The sequence below is a fragment of the Lepidochelys kempii genome, chromosome 1 (genome assembly GCF_965140285.1).
Source record: "Lepidochelys kempii isolate rLepKem1 chromosome 1, rLepKem1.hap1, whole genome shotgun sequence".
In the NCBI taxonomy this organism is placed as follows: domain Eukaryota; kingdom Metazoa; phylum Chordata; order Testudines; family Cheloniidae; genus Lepidochelys; species Lepidochelys kempii.
Window position 1 is genome coordinate 266,566,550 of NC_136380.1, and position 17,909 is coordinate 266,584,458.

The 17,909-nt window shown below is 41.5% G+C and overlaps 1 protein-coding gene across 6 annotated transcripts in view; it reads left to right on the top strand.

Annotated features, from left to right (window-relative positions):
• The first annotated feature begins 1,978 nt into the window (after window positions 1–1,978).
• Window positions 1,979–17,909, top strand: part of BLTP3B (bridge-like lipid transfer protein family member 3B) — an 81,832-nt gene continuing 65,901 nt past the window's right edge. For 4 of the 6 annotated variants that reach the window (XR_012156694.1, XR_012156695.1, XM_073327420.2 and 1 more), the window contains exon 1: window positions 1,979–2,210. Coding sequence is in view for 3 of the 6 variants with exons in the window: in XM_073327423.1 (XP_073183524.1) it covers window positions 2,167–2,210 (44 nt within the window). In the remaining 3 variants the exon portion in view is untranslated. The remainder of the gene's footprint in view (window positions 2,211–17,909) is intronic. The other 2 variants (XM_073327419.2, XM_073327422.2) reach the window with 1 other exon arrangement.

The following is a 17,909-nucleotide window of genomic DNA, read 5'->3' on the forward strand; positions in this document are numbered from 1 at the left end:
CAATAATTCAAGAATCTGAGATTCCTCAACACTGTAGTATGATGTGTGATAAAACTGATCTCTGCATTCCTAGAATATAATCTAGAAGTGCCATCAACTGTTGCTGTGGTTGCACTTTTAAAACTTGCCAATTTTGCCATAGACAATTTGTGTACTGAAGTACTCTTATTTAGTTAACTAAGGTGTTTTCCAAGGTCATCAGGATGCCTTTTTGTATATTTTTTGATGGGGAAGTTCTAGAATGAAAAGATGGGTTGTTAGAAAGACAAGGTATGTGAAGTAATATCTTATTGCACCAACTTCTGTTGGTGAAAGCTACAAGCTTTGGAGCTTACACAGAGCTCTTTTTCAGGTCATATGGGTTGTTGACAGATGGCTTGTTGACAGAGTGAATTGGTCTCCAAAGAAAGGAAGTAATCTATCTGTATATTTAATCTCCCTGTGTAAAGCCTCAGTAAGATTAAGAGCAGATTTTTTTAAAAGTCTGGGACTTGAGTAATTGTTGGGAAATTCAGGTTATCAGAGGCACAAGTATCTATAAGTGTTGAAGTACTGAAGAGGTTTCTCCTCAGTAGTTCTTATCAGGGCCAAGTTTACAGGTTATATCTATGATATCTTTCTTTGGGCCTTGTATATCTTTCTTTTTCTTTTGGCATGGTATTCCTGGGGTAGATAACTTTTTTATTTGTATGTTTCCAGTTGGAAAGGAGTACTGTTTGTAAATAAAGGGTCTAAAAGCTTCATTTTGGTCCATTACTGAGATAAGCTGTATTAAAAACAGAACTGGAGGAGTATAAGGAAATTCCATGCTGCCTTGAAATATAACAAAACTGTGTATTGCTAGTGTGAATGAAATAAAAGAAAGTTTTCCAACTCCACATGTGACCAACCATTAGGACATTTGTGGGAGATGACCATGATAATATATATAATCATGGCAATAGACAATTAGAGCTTGGGGAGGGGAGGTTAAAGCTCCCTCCCCAAATTAGGGATTTCAGTAATAAAGAGAGAAAACAGTGAGCTTGGAACAGAAGTTAATTTCTCATTATTAAAAGAGGACAAATTTTGTCATGGCACAAAACTACTCATTCAAGTGATAGTCAACAGCTATTATGTTTTAACTCCCTCCAAATAAAATACAACTGTCTACATTTGATATTTTTTTCTCTGTTATATGAAAACAGTAGAATCCTAGCTCCCTTGTTATGTATCTCACATATTGCATCTGTATTAATCTATTGTTTGTATTTCTTATTTTCAATAAAAGTAACAGGGGAATAGGGATCATGGCTGATGATCTCCTCCTCAAATTCTAGTGATGGAAATATGGGTTGGGGAAGTGAGGTAGGGAAAGGGCCTGCGGGCACCAGATGACACGGTGTGGAATGGGAATACAAATGAAGAAGGAGGCAGGCAGGATGCGGGTCTGGGGAATGACAGTGAGGGAAGGGCAGGGAAGCTTCAAGTGGAAGTGGGGTCGCAAGGGGTCGGCAACAAATATAATGAATAAAATTCGAGCCGGATCACTGCAGGGCGCACTTTAGCGTCTGTTTGAACAAAAGCTGCTGCCCACTCCCCAACCATTTTCGGCCCTGCTGGAAGGGGCAGGGGAAAGGGAAGGGAGTCAGGCTGAGGCGCAGCAGCAGGGCAAGGGAAGGGGGGCTGAAGAGGAAGTTGGCTGAGGTGAGACTGGCAGGGGAAGGCTGGTCAGGGTGAGTGAGAAGGCGGGGGGGAGGCGGACTGTGGATGAGGACGGTCGGGGTGACCTGTGCGAAGGTGGAGGCTGGTTGTGTAGAGACGGGCTCGGGGTGGGAGGCAGGATGGGGTGACTCCCTCCCTCCGGGATCCCCGAAGCGCCTGCCTCATGCAGCGAGGTGCGAGCTGGGTTTTGGCTCCTCCGAGTCCCGTGCGGCGCCCCGCTGGGGCAGCGGTGGCTGCAGGCGGCCCCGGCAGCCCGGGGGGAGGTGGCTCTGCCCGGCGCCGCCCCCTCTCCCCTCCCCCGGTCTCTGTCACTAGGTGATGGTGCAGCCAAGATGGCGGCGGGAGCGTGAGCGGAGGCGGCTCCGCTCCCCGACCCCGGGAGGAGGCAGCGCAGGGATGAGCCGCGTCCCCAGCCCCGTTGGGTTCCCGTGAGGCTCGCAGGGAGCGGGCGGCGCCCGGGCCATGGCGGGGATTATCAAGAAGCAGATCCTCAAGCACCTCTCCAGGTGAGTGCGGGGCCGGGGGCGCCGCCCCCCTCCCCGCGGGATCCGGGTGTGCGAGGCCGGCCGGGTTCCCCCCTCTACACTCGCCTCGCTGGCACCAGAACGTGGCGGGGACCGGGCTTCGCTCAGCTCCCGGTGGAGATGGGGTCCCATGAACGCCCCCCTCCGCGGGAGGGGCTGGGGGAGCCTTGGGGCGCTGGCAGCGGTTTTGTAGGATGGGGTTGAAGTTCTAGGGTAAGAAAAAAATCTCCTTGCTTGGCGCCAGGGTGCGGGCTCCTTGGAAACACCCGCGCGAGAGAGAACAGCCCTGAGGGGGGAGAGGGATTCGCGTTGGCGGGCGTAGGAGAGTCCGGGGATGAGTCACGCTGGCGGGGTTGGTTCCCCTCCAGCCACCCCCAGATCCTTGAAGCGTCCCCGTCCCGTCCCGTCCCCGAGCGCTGCAGGATACAAGGCGGCCTCGCAACCAGCCTGGCCATTTATCGTGCCGGGCTGTCGCAGAGGACGAAGATCCGTCTGTGCCCCTCTGCTCCAGCATCAGTGTGTAGTTGGAAAGGCGGAAAGACACAGTGGCTGAGGTAATATCGTTAATTGGACCAATTTCTGCTGCTGAGAGACAAGCTGTTGCGCTTACCCAGAGCTCTTCTGCAGGTCTGGGAAATGTCCTTAGAGTGTCACAGCTAAATACAAGGTGGGGCAGATTGTTTAGCATAAATAGTTATCCTGGATTTCAAGGGAGGACCATTCAAGGTGAAGAAATTAGATAGGTGAGTGAGTGAGGTGCGTGGGAGGGAGGGAGAGCTGAGCTACAGTCACTGCCCAGGAGAAGTGGAGTGGGTTGTAAATTGTACTTGACACGTTGTATGTGGGAGGAGCAAGCAACAGCATGGCTGATGTCATGGAGCCCAGTGTGCACAGTCTTTGCTGCCTATTCCAGACAGCTCCACAGACACACCACATTTGTCTCAGATGACATGGAATCCAGAACAGTGGTGAAATTTTAGCAGGCCCCACAGCGGATGGGGCAAATGAGTAATCTGGGATAAGAAAATCCCTGACATAGAGAAGGATGACTATACTAGGGAGCTGGCTGAGTGAAAAAAAGAGCACTTTGAAATCTGATGTAGTTAAGATGCAAAACACCTTTGCTGGTCTCTTGAACCCTTGACTTATCACAATCAAAACAATACATGTGTAGCCCCACATGGGTGTTAAATCAAATTCTTTTGCACATTTGCACAGCGCAGGAAGATTCTTTGTAACAATTCATGCCCTATGTGTCAGGCAGTCAAAAGGTTACACTTTTTGTACTGTCTCTGTGATTGATTGTTATTCAATTCACTTCATGGTAAAGGCCAACTCTGTTATAAAATATGCACTCAGTCCTGGGCGTGTACATGAATATGTACACAAACTTGTGTGTTAAAGATAAAAACTGTAACCAGAGGTGCCAGCTGTTATAGAATGTAGTGAGATGATCTGATTAATGGGAGTGTTTTTTTAAATACAATTGAATAATTTGGTTTCACTGTTTTAAAAGGGGGAGCCAAAAAATTTCACTGTATAGTCAGAATCTGTGGTGACAGCACAACATTGGCAGCCCTTCAGAGTTTGTTTGTGATTAGAAAAATTGCTCTGGAAAGAGCACTTTATTACTCTTCTTAGTTGTTTCATATGTGTCTTTCAAGTCATATATGATTTGCAGATTATGCATTTACTGCTGCCAATAGTAATAAATAGCAAATAAAAAAAAGAAAAGAAAACCAAATATAGTTGTGGATGACAGCTGAATTCTCTTGTGCCATATGCACCAACAACAGATTTGTTAGCTAAACTCTGATGCAAAATCTTGGCTCTGTGTTCTCCTTAAGGATTAGTAGTTGTGATGTACAAAGCAAAAATGATACAATTTTATTTTTTCTGATTTTTATAATGGCATTGATGATTGAGAAATCTCTTTATGACCTGAACATAATAGAACACTTTGAGAATGAAAATGGAATACCAAGATATCATTTGTACAGAATCAGTTTGTTAATCATGAGCATACATGAAATTGCAGGCCTTCATTTAGGGCCTGAGCCTATGTGGTGCTTGGCTTCTTCAACTTCCAGTGAAGACGGTAGGAGTTGATGAAGTTCAGCACATTGTAAGATCAACCCCATCATTTTCCACAAGAAGTGGTTGTTCCATATGTAAAGATCAAGAAGTTTGGAGTTCAAAAGCTCTAAGTTCCTGTATGCAGTAGTGGTATATTCTTTTCATAATACAACATTATATCTCCTGTTAGTAATGTGTTAATAAATTGTGTGCACCATGAAAGTAGAAATAGAACCACAATCTTTGTATTTTACGTTAAGGTCTTGTTTGTTTTTTGGTACATGTGCATGCCTAAAATCAGCTGTGCGCAGTAGTTGGTTTTATAATATAAATCCACATCCACATGTTAGGTCAGAATTGAGCCCCTAGGTTATTTTTTTTACTGTTCTATAATTTGCAGTTGGTTTCTAGTGGTTTGTAAGGATATGTATTGGAACACAACAGATCATTCAAACCTTAGAAGTTTGGTGATTTTTTTTAAACTCTCTGATAAGCTGACAATTTGAAATTTGTACAGATATGGGTTTTTATTGTCCTCCTTACACTTAAACTTTTTTATTGTTCTACTTACAATATAGTAGACACATTGTTTCGCAAAATCTGGACCCCATTCTGACACTTGTACTAATTTGGAAATCAGTGGGACTACTTGTGGAGGAAGGCTTTGCTCAGCATGAGTAAAAGGAGCAGGATTAGGCCTCTACTTAGCTGATACAGTTAAATATAGAGATCTGTCATGTCAATAAAATGGCTGATTTGACATGTCAATAAAATGATCAATGGAGAATAAAGAAAACTTTCCATTAACATCAGAAATGTTTTCCCTAGGAAATTAAAATTTGTATATAGTGGGGTATGTATATATGATTGGCTATATAGCTTTATATAGGCTTTATAGCAAAGGTAGAACAAACTGTCTTATGAATAGCTATTTGCTTTGCAAATACTAAACTGTCAGTCTCTAACTCTTGAAACTGTTTTCTGAGTGTGTTCTGTTTGCGGTTTTGGGGTTAATTAGGTATGTTTTAGCACTAGCAGTTAGGTGCACTAAACTTCAGGCTTCTTTCTCATAGTAGTTCTCAGTACTTCAGGGTTCTTTCTCACATATAACCTACTAATTTGTTTGCTTTAAATGTAGGGAAAAAATTGCAAGTTACAAATCAGTGTTTCTTAACCATTTTCTTAACGTGTTACAATAAAAAATTGTTGGATTACAGAGCTGTTAGCAAAAAGAAAAGGAGTACTTGTGGCACCTTAGAGACTAACCAATTTATTTGAGCATAAGCTTTCGTGAGCTACAGCTCACTTCATCGGATGCATCTGATGAAGTACTCCTTTTCTTTTTGCGAATATAGACTAACACGGCTGTTACTCTGAGAGCTGTTAGGTTTGTCAAATCAGTTTTCCAAACCAGACACAGATAAAAGTAGACAAAAGACCCTAGCACAATGGGGCCCTACTCTTGGCTGGAGCCCCTAGGCACTACCATAATTGCAATAAGGAAAAAGGAATCAGAATAGGTGCTCCCTTTACAGTTCTGGATGAGTTGAAATCGCTCCTCCCTCTCTCTCTAGGTATCAGTTCCAGCAGAAACAGAGACCTTGTCAGCTCATAAAGTATCCCAGATTGTCCTGTCGGGCTTAAGGAATAATGTGAGCGGAGATTCAGTAAGATTTATGCTCATTCAACCACTAACTTGGAGTGGAAAGTAAAGAAAAGTAAAAAATCAAAACCAAACTTAAACTGGGTAAATAAAACCAACCTGACAAAAACACCCTCCCTTTCCAGATGAGTTTTATACAGTCTTAGCATAACTTTGGTAAATGATTTTAGACCTTCTTTTTCTTCGGAATCCTTGGATAACAGAACCCTAATAAATAGGTTATTACAGTCTCTCTCTCTCTCTCTTTTTTTTTTTTTTGTAAATAGGCTGAGTTTGTGGGTTCCATTGTTGTGACTGTTCTCATTGTTTCATGTATTATAGGGGAAGCGGGTAGTGACTTCTATCTATATTTAGCTTGCTTAACACTTTCCATTATTACAAAAAGTTATATTGTTATTTTCTTTGAGAAGCTTTTGCACCTCTTTCGTTTGCAGCAGATCTTTGATATTTGGTAAGAGAATAACCCTCAGGCTACACAGATGCCTTTTCTTTGACCCATAAAATTCTCTTCAGCTTTTGCTGTGATATAAATTTAAAGATTGCCATTTCGCTTCTCTCATTTGTGTTCCTCAGGAAAGTGTTGGCAGTGATGAAGTGATGAAGTGAGCTGTAGCTCACGAAAGCTCATGCTCAAATAAATTGGTTAGTCTCTAAGGTGCCACAAGTACTCCTTTTCTTTTTGCGAATACAGACTAACACGGCTGTTCCTCTGAAACCTGTTGGCAGAATGTAACAATAAAAACTGAATGAGCCTGGTCTACAGTATGGGGGGGGATTGATCTAAGATATGTCAACTTCAGCTACGAGAATAGCATAGCTGAAGTCGACTTATCTTAGATCTACTTAGAATCACTTACTTCGTGTCCTCGCGGCGCGGGATCGAAGGCCACCGCTCCCCCGTCGACTCCGCTTCTGCCTCTCACCCTGGTGGAGTTCTGGAGTCGACAGCAGAGCGATCGTGGATCGATTTATTGTGTCTACACTAGATGTGATAAATCGATCCCCGATAGATTGATCGCTACCTGCCAATCTGGAGGGTAATGTAGACGTGGCCTAAGGCTGGACCATGCTGCTGCTTCCCAGCAACATATGCTATTGAGAATGCCTGGGAGGTGCTAGAGAAGCTATGGAGGAGGAGGACTGTGAGGAAGAGATCTGGGCACCACATGGGGATGGAGCTCCCTCAGCCCTCCATGTGGGGGGGGAGAGCTTATCTGGACTGCCCCCACCTTCTCTCCCAGACCACACTCCACACCCAGCATCTAGACCCAATAGTCCATGCCTCTTCTGGTAGCACCATATGGGTCAGGAACTCCCTCACTACTCCTAGGGGTGGTGAGAGAGCTGGGCTCACCCCACCCCCATCTCAGAACACACACCCTGTCTCCCTCTAGTTGGTAGCAGGAGAAGGCTGTTATCCCAATGGTAATCAGTCTTGTAGTTTAAGTGCTGGAAGTTTGTGCTGCAGTTTTGTGAATTAAGCAGCCTTAATTCTGCCCCCTGCTCCATATGCATCTTTAATTACATGTTCACATACTATGGTATTCGCAGGATCCATGTCTCATTCAATGCATAGGATGGATGCACAAGCGGGCAGAATTAAGATGACGTAGGAAGTATCAGATGTACAGTTGCCCAACTTTTGAGTGCTTGATTTTTGCAACCTAAAATAATGTCAATTTAACACTGGGGGGGTTTATATGGATATATTATGAAGATAACTGACTTAAGTAGGTTAAAATAAAAAGTTAATGGAGACCTGAAATCAAACACACAAGAGAAGTCTGATGTGGTTGAGGAACGTGAAAGAAGGATTGTCTTTGGGTTGCAGCTGTATTATTATAATATTATACCTTCTCTCAGCATTCAGATTGCTTTTGAACCATAGAAATGTAGAGCTGAAAGGGACCTTGGGAGTATTAGTTCATTCTGGCCCCCTTCTCCCACTCTTCCCCCCTGGTTCTCCCCAGTGCAGAGGCAGGATCAAATATACCAAGACGACTCGTTTCTTCTGTGACACCCTTAAGAAATTAGCTGACTAATAATGGCAAGGTTGGAGACTCACTAGGGATAGCCTATATCTGATAAGGGGACCGTGGGGGGAAAATATCAACACTTAGCTAACCATAATCATAAACTTATGTTTTTCTCTTTTCTCATGTCCTTTGTCTGTTGATCATACATTTGTTTTATATTTATACAATGACTACCACATTATGGGCACTACAAGGAATAAATAGTAAATAACTTAAATTCTCAGTTTTAATTATAAGGAGGTAATTTCCCTTATTGTAGTACTACAGAATCACCATTGAATTCACAATATTTTCCTATAAAAAGTGTCGGAATTACCCAGAATATCCATCTGTGTCTTAGTTGTAATTAATTTGTCTATCATTGTTATCTAGGTGCTATATAAAGAATTTGGAGAGCATAAATTCTCTCTGCAAGTACCTTAATTTTCCTGTTGTTTTCATTGAGGTGGGATGTGCTTTAGCTCAGTGAGGGAAACTCTTGGCCATTCTATAGCCACCCTTACTGAGGTAAATGAGATGAGTCTTCTGTTACAGTCTGAAGATAGTAAGACTTTGGACCAAATGCAGCTTCTGTATAGGCTTCACCATTGTTTCAAATGCTTTACTCCAGCGTGGAAACAACAAAGATGAGGATTGTTTACTAGATCAGCCTATGAAAGGGCTGCCGTCTTCAGGCTAGTTTAAAATGATAAAAACTATTTCTGGCTATACCTGTGTTTTCATGTCCTGGATTAGTGATACTCTTTGACTTATCTTTCGCAGACATTTTGTTGCTTTTTGTATTAAAAAAAACCTCCATTTATGCAGGATGAGTTACTCCTCCCTATGGGGAAGGAAAGACAGAGAGAGAACAAGAGAGATTGCTCTTTTTGTTTTTCTAATACTTATTAAATCCTCCAATCCTATGGTGATAGGTACAGTATAAGAATCTAGCTAGCTAAAGTCCAGTAAGATTCAGATTGCACACCACCTTGATCATGAGAGCGCAGATACGCTCAGTAACTTAGGTTGCTGCTAATTCTTCAGTGTTGGTCTCTTCCTACCAGTATCGCTTCTCTTTTACTTGCATAGAACCATCTGCTTGACCCAACTCATTTTCTTTAATGAACTTACCCTATTAGGTCACTGAGACATCTGAGTAATGCCATTATCTACCCTTGATAATGAGGTGGAGAGCTGGCTGTCATGTACATACTGCTGGCATCAAAGACCATATAATCTTACAGTCTCCTCTGTTGGTTTGAAATACATGTTGAATATATGGGGAAAATCTTGATCTTCATGTGATTCCACAAGTACCAGAGCTCTCAGGGAGGAAAAGTAGTTCATCAGGATCTTCTGGGGACCAGTCTAGAGGAATGAGCAAAATATACTTAATGCTCCCTGCCCTTCTAGGTCTTCTGTGTGAGTCCACAGGTCAGTGGGGTCAAACGCTGCCAATAGGGTCTAAGAGCACCAGTGTGGATATTTGTTCTGTTTATGACTATAAGGAGATGCTACATCAGTAGATCTCCTTAACAGATCTGGGTCTGAAGCTTGAGTCAGATGTGTCCAAGATACTGACAAGGGTGAGGTGTTGCTGAAGTTGGTTTTCTACCAGGTTCTCTACAACTTTTCCTAGAAAGGAAAGTTTAGTCACAGGGTGAGGTCTAACCTAGGCCCTTATCTTCTGTTTTTATGTGACCACATTAGTGCCTGCAAGATCCACATCCTTTTGTGGAGTAAGCTTTCATTTAAAATAAAAGTTCTAGCATTTTGAAGTATGAAGAAAACCTTCCAAATTGGAATGAATGCTGTATTGTCTAAAGCAGCCCTATATGTTACGAATTGTCCCATTCATGTTAATAGGATGTTAACTCTTAAGTTTAACAATGGCAACTTAAAGGGACACCTTATCTGCTATTTTTACAAATAACATCCAAGCCATTTTCATCTTCCGGTGCCAAAAGCCCCATCTTCCTTCGAAATGGCTTTCAAATCTCCATCTTCACCTTTCTCATTCTTACTTATCTGTGACAGCAGCTGTTAAAAAGCTATACGTTGGTGATACAGAATTCTGTAGCACACTTAAAATGAAAAATTTGGTGGCATCATACGTAATTTGAAAAGTATTCTGAAACAGATTTGTATTACATTTAATATCAAAACCAATAGTACAAGGAATAATGTACTAACTATATTATTCCTTTTCATATTTAATTCAATAAACGTCTCTGTTTTAGAATTTTTTCTCAGCTGATGAAGTGCCATTATGCACCAGAAATCACGGAGAATTTAGGTCTAGTGTATCAGAGAGTATGTGAGAGATAGGTCTAACCCAGGTAGTATGTGTGCTACAGAAATATTTGAGTTGAACACCAGTGTATATTAATGCCTATGAGGCTTGTGACAGACATCCCGTCCGGAAGTTGGTCCATTTAAAAGATACTACCTCACCCACCTTGTCTCCAATATCCTGGGGCCAATATGGCTAAAACAACACTGTAAGCAATTCCACACTTTGAAAGATTTGAGATGGCTTGCTTTGGGAACTCATCAACGTTGCATGGATTGACAAGGATCACCTTCTTGTAACTGCCTTCCCTGGATTGTGTGGATGCCCTCTGAGATTTCCCAGCATCTGCTAGCTAGGAAGGAGCTTTAGTTTTTGTTTACTCCCTTGATTCAGCATCCACTGCTTTAGTGTAATCTCAGTTTTGGGGAAAAGTGCTTAGTTAGGTGCTGCTTCAGAACCAGTAGAGAACACAATTGTATGAAATATTTTTTTATCTAGGTTTGACATAAGTAGCAATTCTTTCTCTTTTCTTGTTATTGAGTTGTATTTTAAAGGGTTCATTCTATGCGATTTTGCATTTTTGGTGGGCTTTTGCAGGTTCCAGATGTGTAGCATATGAAAAATACTGAAAGCAGAATGTTGATAAAGCTACTTGTGAAGCACTTTGATATAGAGATAGAGATGATGTTGAAGTAAGGAAACCTTATGCTGGGTGGAGAACGAGATAACAAGGGAATAAGAATGGTAGTGAACTAACTCAGGGCTGCAGAGGAAAAGGAGAAGAGAGGTGAAAATAAATTAAGAATGCCAGGATAATAGCTACCAAAACTACCTTTAATATTGCGCCACATTTTTTTAGAGAATTTAATTTCTGCAGTGTTTTTTTATTTGGGTGGTGATTTCACATTAAATAATGACAACCTTATACTATAAATTTGAGGCTTAAACTACTACAGTGTCTTTTAACTAACAATTTAAAACCATTAAAAATAGATCATACCCTTTCAAACAGGAGAACAAATATGTAGGAAAAGCCGGCAGAGAACGAGGCATCAGGATAAATGAATATTTACAAGGAAAAAATCATTTATATGGCATAGAAGTACTGATTACATGATCTTTTTTAGAACTACTAAAATGTTTTCCCCAAAATCCACAGCCTAGTGGTCACTGGTGGGACATGAGTATTTTTAGGTTGCGTACTTAAAAAAAAATCCTTGCTGAATTAGTGTGTGTGTTAAAGTTTGCTAGATTTTCAGCACGTTAACAAGACTTTTAACATTAAAGATAAGTGAATTCTTTGTATAAATATATGTATAATTAGTCACTGGCTTTTAGAGTAGATTTTAAGGGACTCCTGAAGTACATCTCCACATACTGAATATTATATTCATATTAATTTAACATTCCAATTTTTATGCAAAAAATTGCATTGAAGTTTATGTGGACTGCTTGAGACTTGTTATTATCATTGCTTACAAAAGAGCAAAACAGTTTGTATCCTGTTATTTCAAAATACTGAACAAAATGCACAGTAAAGGAGGAAAGTTACTATAAATCTTACAAGAAAAGGAGTACTTGTGGCACCTTAGAGACTAACCAATTTATTTGAGCATAAGCTTTCGTGAGCAAAGCTTATGCTCAAATAAATTGGTTAGTTTCTAAGGTGCCACAAGTACTCCTTTTCTTTTTGCGAATACAGACTAACATGGCTGTTACTCTGAAACCTATAAATCCTACAACATTAAGGCAAAATACTGAGTACTGAGCCTGGAAACAGTGAAGATGACTAATTTTTATGGGACTGTCAGGATTATCTTAGAGGCTTGACTGCCTCCCGCATGACAAAAACCCATGTCATTTACAGCCCTAGTGCCAAAATCCTCATCTTCATCCTTATAAGCATAGGTGCACCTCTGACCCCTCTGATGTTTCTATGTGCATCCCTTTGATCTCATGCTCTTACCTTTGCTGTGTTGAAATCACGCAATTCTCCCACTCAGATGGGGTCCTGTGCTACCGTACCCTGTATATTGACCATGCTAAACGAGCAGATCCAGCTGGTTTGGTACCTGCAGATCTTTCCTTTCAGAGTTTGTGAGCAGTCATGAATACAGTGGCCAGGCAGCCATCTTAAATCAAAGTATTGTTAATCCTAACAGTACAAAGCATAACATAAGAGGAAAAAGGATTTTTAGTAGAGCTGTCAAACAATTAAAAAAATTAATCGTGATTAATCACGAGATTAAAAATAAAAGAATACCATTTACTTAAATATTTTGGACATTTTCTACATTTTCAAATATTAATTTAAATTACAATATAGAATACAATGTACAGTACTCTCTATGTACTTTTTATTACAAATATTTGCACTGTAAAAATATAAACAAAAGAAATAATATTTTTCAGTTCACCTCATGCAAGTACTGTAGTGCAATCTTTTTATCATGAAAGTGCAATTTACAAATGGAGAATTATTTTTTTATGTAACTCCACTCAAATAAAACAATGTAAAACTTTAGAGCCTACAGGTTCACTCAGTCCTACTTCCTGTTCAGCCAGTCGCTAAGACTAACAAGTCTGTTTAAATTTATGGGTAACAATGCTGCCCACTTCTTATTTACAATGTCACCTGACAGTGAGAACAGGCGTTTGCACGGCACTTTTGTAGCCAGCATTGCAAGGTATTTACATGCCACATATGCTAAACATTTAATCCCCCCTCATGCTTCAGCCACTATTCCAGAGGACATGTTTCCATGCTGATGACACATTCTGCTTGGTAATGATCCAAAGCAATGCGTACTGACACACATTCATTTTCATCATCTGAGTCAGATGCCACCAACAGATGGTTGATTTGTTTTTTTGGTGGTTCGGGTTCTGTAGTTTCTGCATCGGAGTGTTGCTCTTTTAAGACTTTTGACAGTATGTTCCACACCTCTTCCTTTTCAGATTTTGGAAGGTACTTCAGATTCTTAAACCTTGGGTCGAGTGCTGTAACTATCTTTAGAAATCTCATATTGGTACCTTCTTTGCGTTTTGTCAGGTTCAGGGCCGGCTCCAGGCACCAGCGTTCCAAGCAGGTGCTTTGGGCTGCAGTCAGAAAGGGGCGGCAGAGTTACCGCAGCGGTTGCAATTCGGCGGCAGCTTCTTCGTTCCGCTGGCTGTGGCGGCAATTCGGCGGCGACAGGTTTTTTCACTGCTTGGGGCGGCAAAAATGGGAGAGTCGGCCCTGCTCAGGTTTGCAGTGAAAGTGTTCTTAAATCAAAAAAACATGTGCTGGAGTGTAATCCGAGACTGCCATAACACAAAATATGTGGCAGAATATGGGTAAAACCACAGAGCAGAAGACATACAATTCTCCCCCGAGGAATTCAGTCACAAATTTAATTAACACATTATTTTTTTTAAAGAGTGTCTTTTGTTTATATTTTTTACAGTGCAAATATTTGTAATAAAAATAATAAAGTGAGCACTGTACATTTTGTATTCTGTGTTGTAAGTGAAATAAATATATTTGAAAATGTAGAAAAACATCCAAAATATTTATAATTTTCAGTTGGTATTCTACTGTTTAACAGTATGATTAAAACTGTGATTAATTGCAGTTAATTTTTTTAATCAAGTTAATTTGTTTTCACTTAATCGCTTGCATTAACTTTGATTAATTGACCGCTCTAATTTTTAGAACAAAAGGTCTATGTGCATGTCTACCTTACCTAAGCCCTACTGTCCTTGAAATGGAGACCCTTGTAGGTCTAATTTCCAAGATAACTTAATCTCTGAAGTCAGTGTTCACCTTGGCTCTCACTTTCCCTGTCTGTGAGGGACTGTCTTGAAATCCAGCCAGAAGTGTTTGTTCTCTTAGCTCACGTTCTTGGACCTCGTTCCCAAACCAGTTTGGTGACCTCTGAGTTGAGCTAGGGCATTAAAGCAAGTGGTATTTCCATTGTGTCTCAGGTATTTGCTGAGAAGCATATATCTAGATTCATTTCCCCTTTCCAGGGTGCATTTCCTGAAAATCCTGCTGTTAAATTAACTCAGTATATGCATATAGTAACATCACAATAACCCAGTCAACCCACAATAGTAATAAATTATTACAGGTAACTCCACATAAGATATTTCTGCCTTTTATTTTTTTGATTTATCACAACTGTATTTTTATTTGGAATTATTTTGCTGCAAGTAAACCTATTTTTAGAAGATTTTGTGAGAGGTTTTAAAGGGTCTCTCATAGAGTTAAATTAGAGCTTTCCATTTTTAATGTCATTATAAGTAACTATGGGATCTTGATGTGTAACCTGCATTTGCTAGTATTCCTTTGTTTTAAATAAATGGAACTAAAATATTACATAAGGAATGTGCTACTCTGCCACTTTACATATTAAATATACCAATTATATTACAGTGTATGTTAAAGGTCACAGTAGGCACCAGTCTCAGTAAGGACTAAACCTCTGTACATATGTACGCTAAGATAAAGTTAATTGTATATCATGCTTCAGAATGTAAACTAATCACCCGTGGAATGGATGTCTGGCCAGAAAGATTTCACCCTTGCCTGACTATTGCATAGAATTGTCTGTTTTCACTTTCCTCAGATATTGGTAGAAGAGCTGGTTTGGTTTGCCTTAACAAATCCTTTGTACTAAGTGCCTACCTCAATTTCATTTGTTCATGCTGGTGAGCATAAAGGAGCCCAGAAACAATAAAGTGTTTTGTTTTGCTCTTCTCTTTATATTTATTACAATTAATAAATAGCTTCAGCCAATTTTTACAGCATTTTAGGGGGAAAAATACCCTCAGCTGAAAACTCAAATTGAAACCATTACAGTACCTTAATTACAGCATTGCAATAGTATAATTCATTTTGCTTAGTGTTATTGTTTTGCCAGTCATTGAGATTTTTAGAAATACATAAAATCCAGAAACACTGGTTGTAGAGTATTTGGGCTTTCTAATAATTAGGATTTGGAAAGTTTGGAATTTTTTACAGTCGAACCTCAAGTTATGAACACTTTGGGAATGGAGGTTGTTAGTAACTCTGAAATGATCGTAACTCTGAACAAAACATTATGGTTGCAGGTTTCAGAGGGATAGCCATGTTAGTCTGTATCAGCAAAAACAACAAGGAGTCCTTGTGACACCATAGAGACTAACAAATTTATTTGGGCATAAGCTTTCATTGGCTAAACCCCACTTCATCAGATGCATGGAGTGAAAAATACAGTAGGCAGGTGTGTATATATTACAGCACATAAAGAGATGGGTGTTACCTTACCAAGTGGGGGGGGAACATGCTAATGAGGCCAATTCAAACAGGGTGAATGTAGCCTATTCCCAACAGTTGACAAGAAGGGTTGCATATCAACAGAGAGAAAATTACTTTTTGTAGTGACCCAGCCACTCCCAGTCTTTATTCAGGCCTAATTTGATGGTGTCAAGTTTGCAAATTAATTCCAGTTCTGCAGTTTCTCACTGAAGTCTGTTTTTGAAGCTTTTTTGTTGAAGAATGGTCACTTCTAAGTCTGTTATTGAGTGTCCAGGGAGATGGAATGTAATATATGCTACCATGGGCCAGCAATGCCCCTCTGCCATGTACATTGGCCAAACCAGACAGTATCTACGCAAAAGAATAAATGGACACAAATCAGACATCAAGAATTGTAACATTCAAAAACCAGTAGTAGAGCACCTCAGTCTCCCTGGACACTCAATAATAGACTTTAAAGTGGCCATTCTCTAAGTCACCCGGGTTTGCACTACAAAATGTAATTTTCCCTCTGCTGATATTCACCCCTTCTTGTCAACTGTTGGGAATAGGGTTGGATAAGGAGCAGAGGGTCCTGGGGAGTAGTCAGGGGGCGGTGGGATGGGGTGGAGGTTGGGGGGGGCAGTCAGGGGACCGGGAAAAGGGGGCCTTGGATAGGCATGGGAGTCCTGGGGGGGCCTGTCCGGGGGCAGGGGTGTGGATAGGGTTCGGGGCAATCAAGGGATGGAGCAGGGAGGGTTGGATAGGGGGCGGGGTCCCAGGGGAACGGTTAGGGGCGGGGGGTCCTGGGAGAAGGGAAAAAGGGGCAAGGAGTGGGGTAGGGGTGGATGGTTTGGCGGTTCTGAGGGGGGCAGTCAGGGGGCAGGAAGTGGGAGGGTGCGGGGGGCCAGGCTGTTTGGTAGGGCTGGCTTAGGTTTTTTGCTGCCCCAAGCAAAAAATTTGCCGCCCCAAGCTCAGGTGGGGCTGGGGCTGGGGCTGGGGCTTGCAGGTGGTGCTGGAAGCAGAGGGAATGATGTCACCTCCCAGCGCCAGCAGGGGCTTTACCCCCTCCCCCGCTCGGCCGCGCAGAGAAGTCCCGATATAAGGGGTGGCACAAGGCAGCGCAGCCCGGGCTCCCTGGCAGGACTCACCCTCTCCTCCCCAGGTAGCGGCTGGGCCCTGGCAGCTCAGCATCCCGGGGCTGGGGCTTCCCCTTCCTGCTGCGGCCGGGGGCGCGGCGCCCTTGCCCCGTCTGAGAGCGCAACTGCCCCCCAAAAAAAGGATGGCTAGAATGTTGCCCCTGGAAATGTGCTGCCCCAATCACGTGCTTGCTTTGCTGGTGCCTAGAGCCAGTTCTGCTGTTTGGGGAGGCACAGCCTTCCCTGCCCAGCCCTCCATACAGTTTTGGAACCCTGATGTGGCCCTCAGGCCAAAAAGTTTGCCCATACCTGTTCTAGAGTGTGATTTCAAAAGGAAGAATGCTGGGACATAATGTGGAGTGGGAACCGATGGTCCATAGATGGTCAAGAAGTCTCAAGCCCAGCAAAACAAAACTAAAAAGAAAAGGTATTAGCACACATTAAAGTGAGGGTAAAAAGCATTTTAGCAATCTGGGATATGGAAAACATAATTTTACACTTCTTAGATTTAAAAATATGTTTTCAGGGTACCTTTAAAATCTTTAAAATATTAACTAATTATATTAGTAAATACATAGTGTGATTGTCTGTATCCCTATGTTCACCCTTTCTACAAGACTATGATAAATTTGATACAAAGTATGCCTTGTGAGGTATCATTTGAAAACTCATAATCTGCTGATCATTGTTGTCCTGGTAAAATATGTGTTGCAAAATTACAATATTCTACTGTATAACACATGTTCAGAGTTTAGAAAAGCAAGCACAGACTTGTTCCTCAGAGACAAAAGGCAAACTGACACCTCAGTCAGATGTCAACAAAATCAAATGCACTATCACCGGTTAAGTGGTTTTGGCAGGAAGAAGGGAGTAAGCGAGAAATTAACATGTTGACAAAGAAACAGCTGGAAGTTCCTGTCCCCCAGACTTGCTGTCGCCTGAATCCCAGCTGGAGAGGATTCTCAAAGAAGAGAAATACTATAAGAAAGGGGAGCAAACACCTCAGATTACCTCTCTCCCCTCATCTCTACTCACGGTATCAACAACACTTGAAAGACAAAGAAGGCAGCATTGAACTGGATTTTGGCTGAAGGAATCTAGCCAGATTGCAATAAGCATGTGGCGAGAGAAATCTTTTTGCTTTAAATTCGCTTAGCTTGTTAAGTTCAGTATTAGTTTGTGTTTTACTTTTATTTCTTTGTAACCAATTCTGACTTTTATGACTCTTGTAA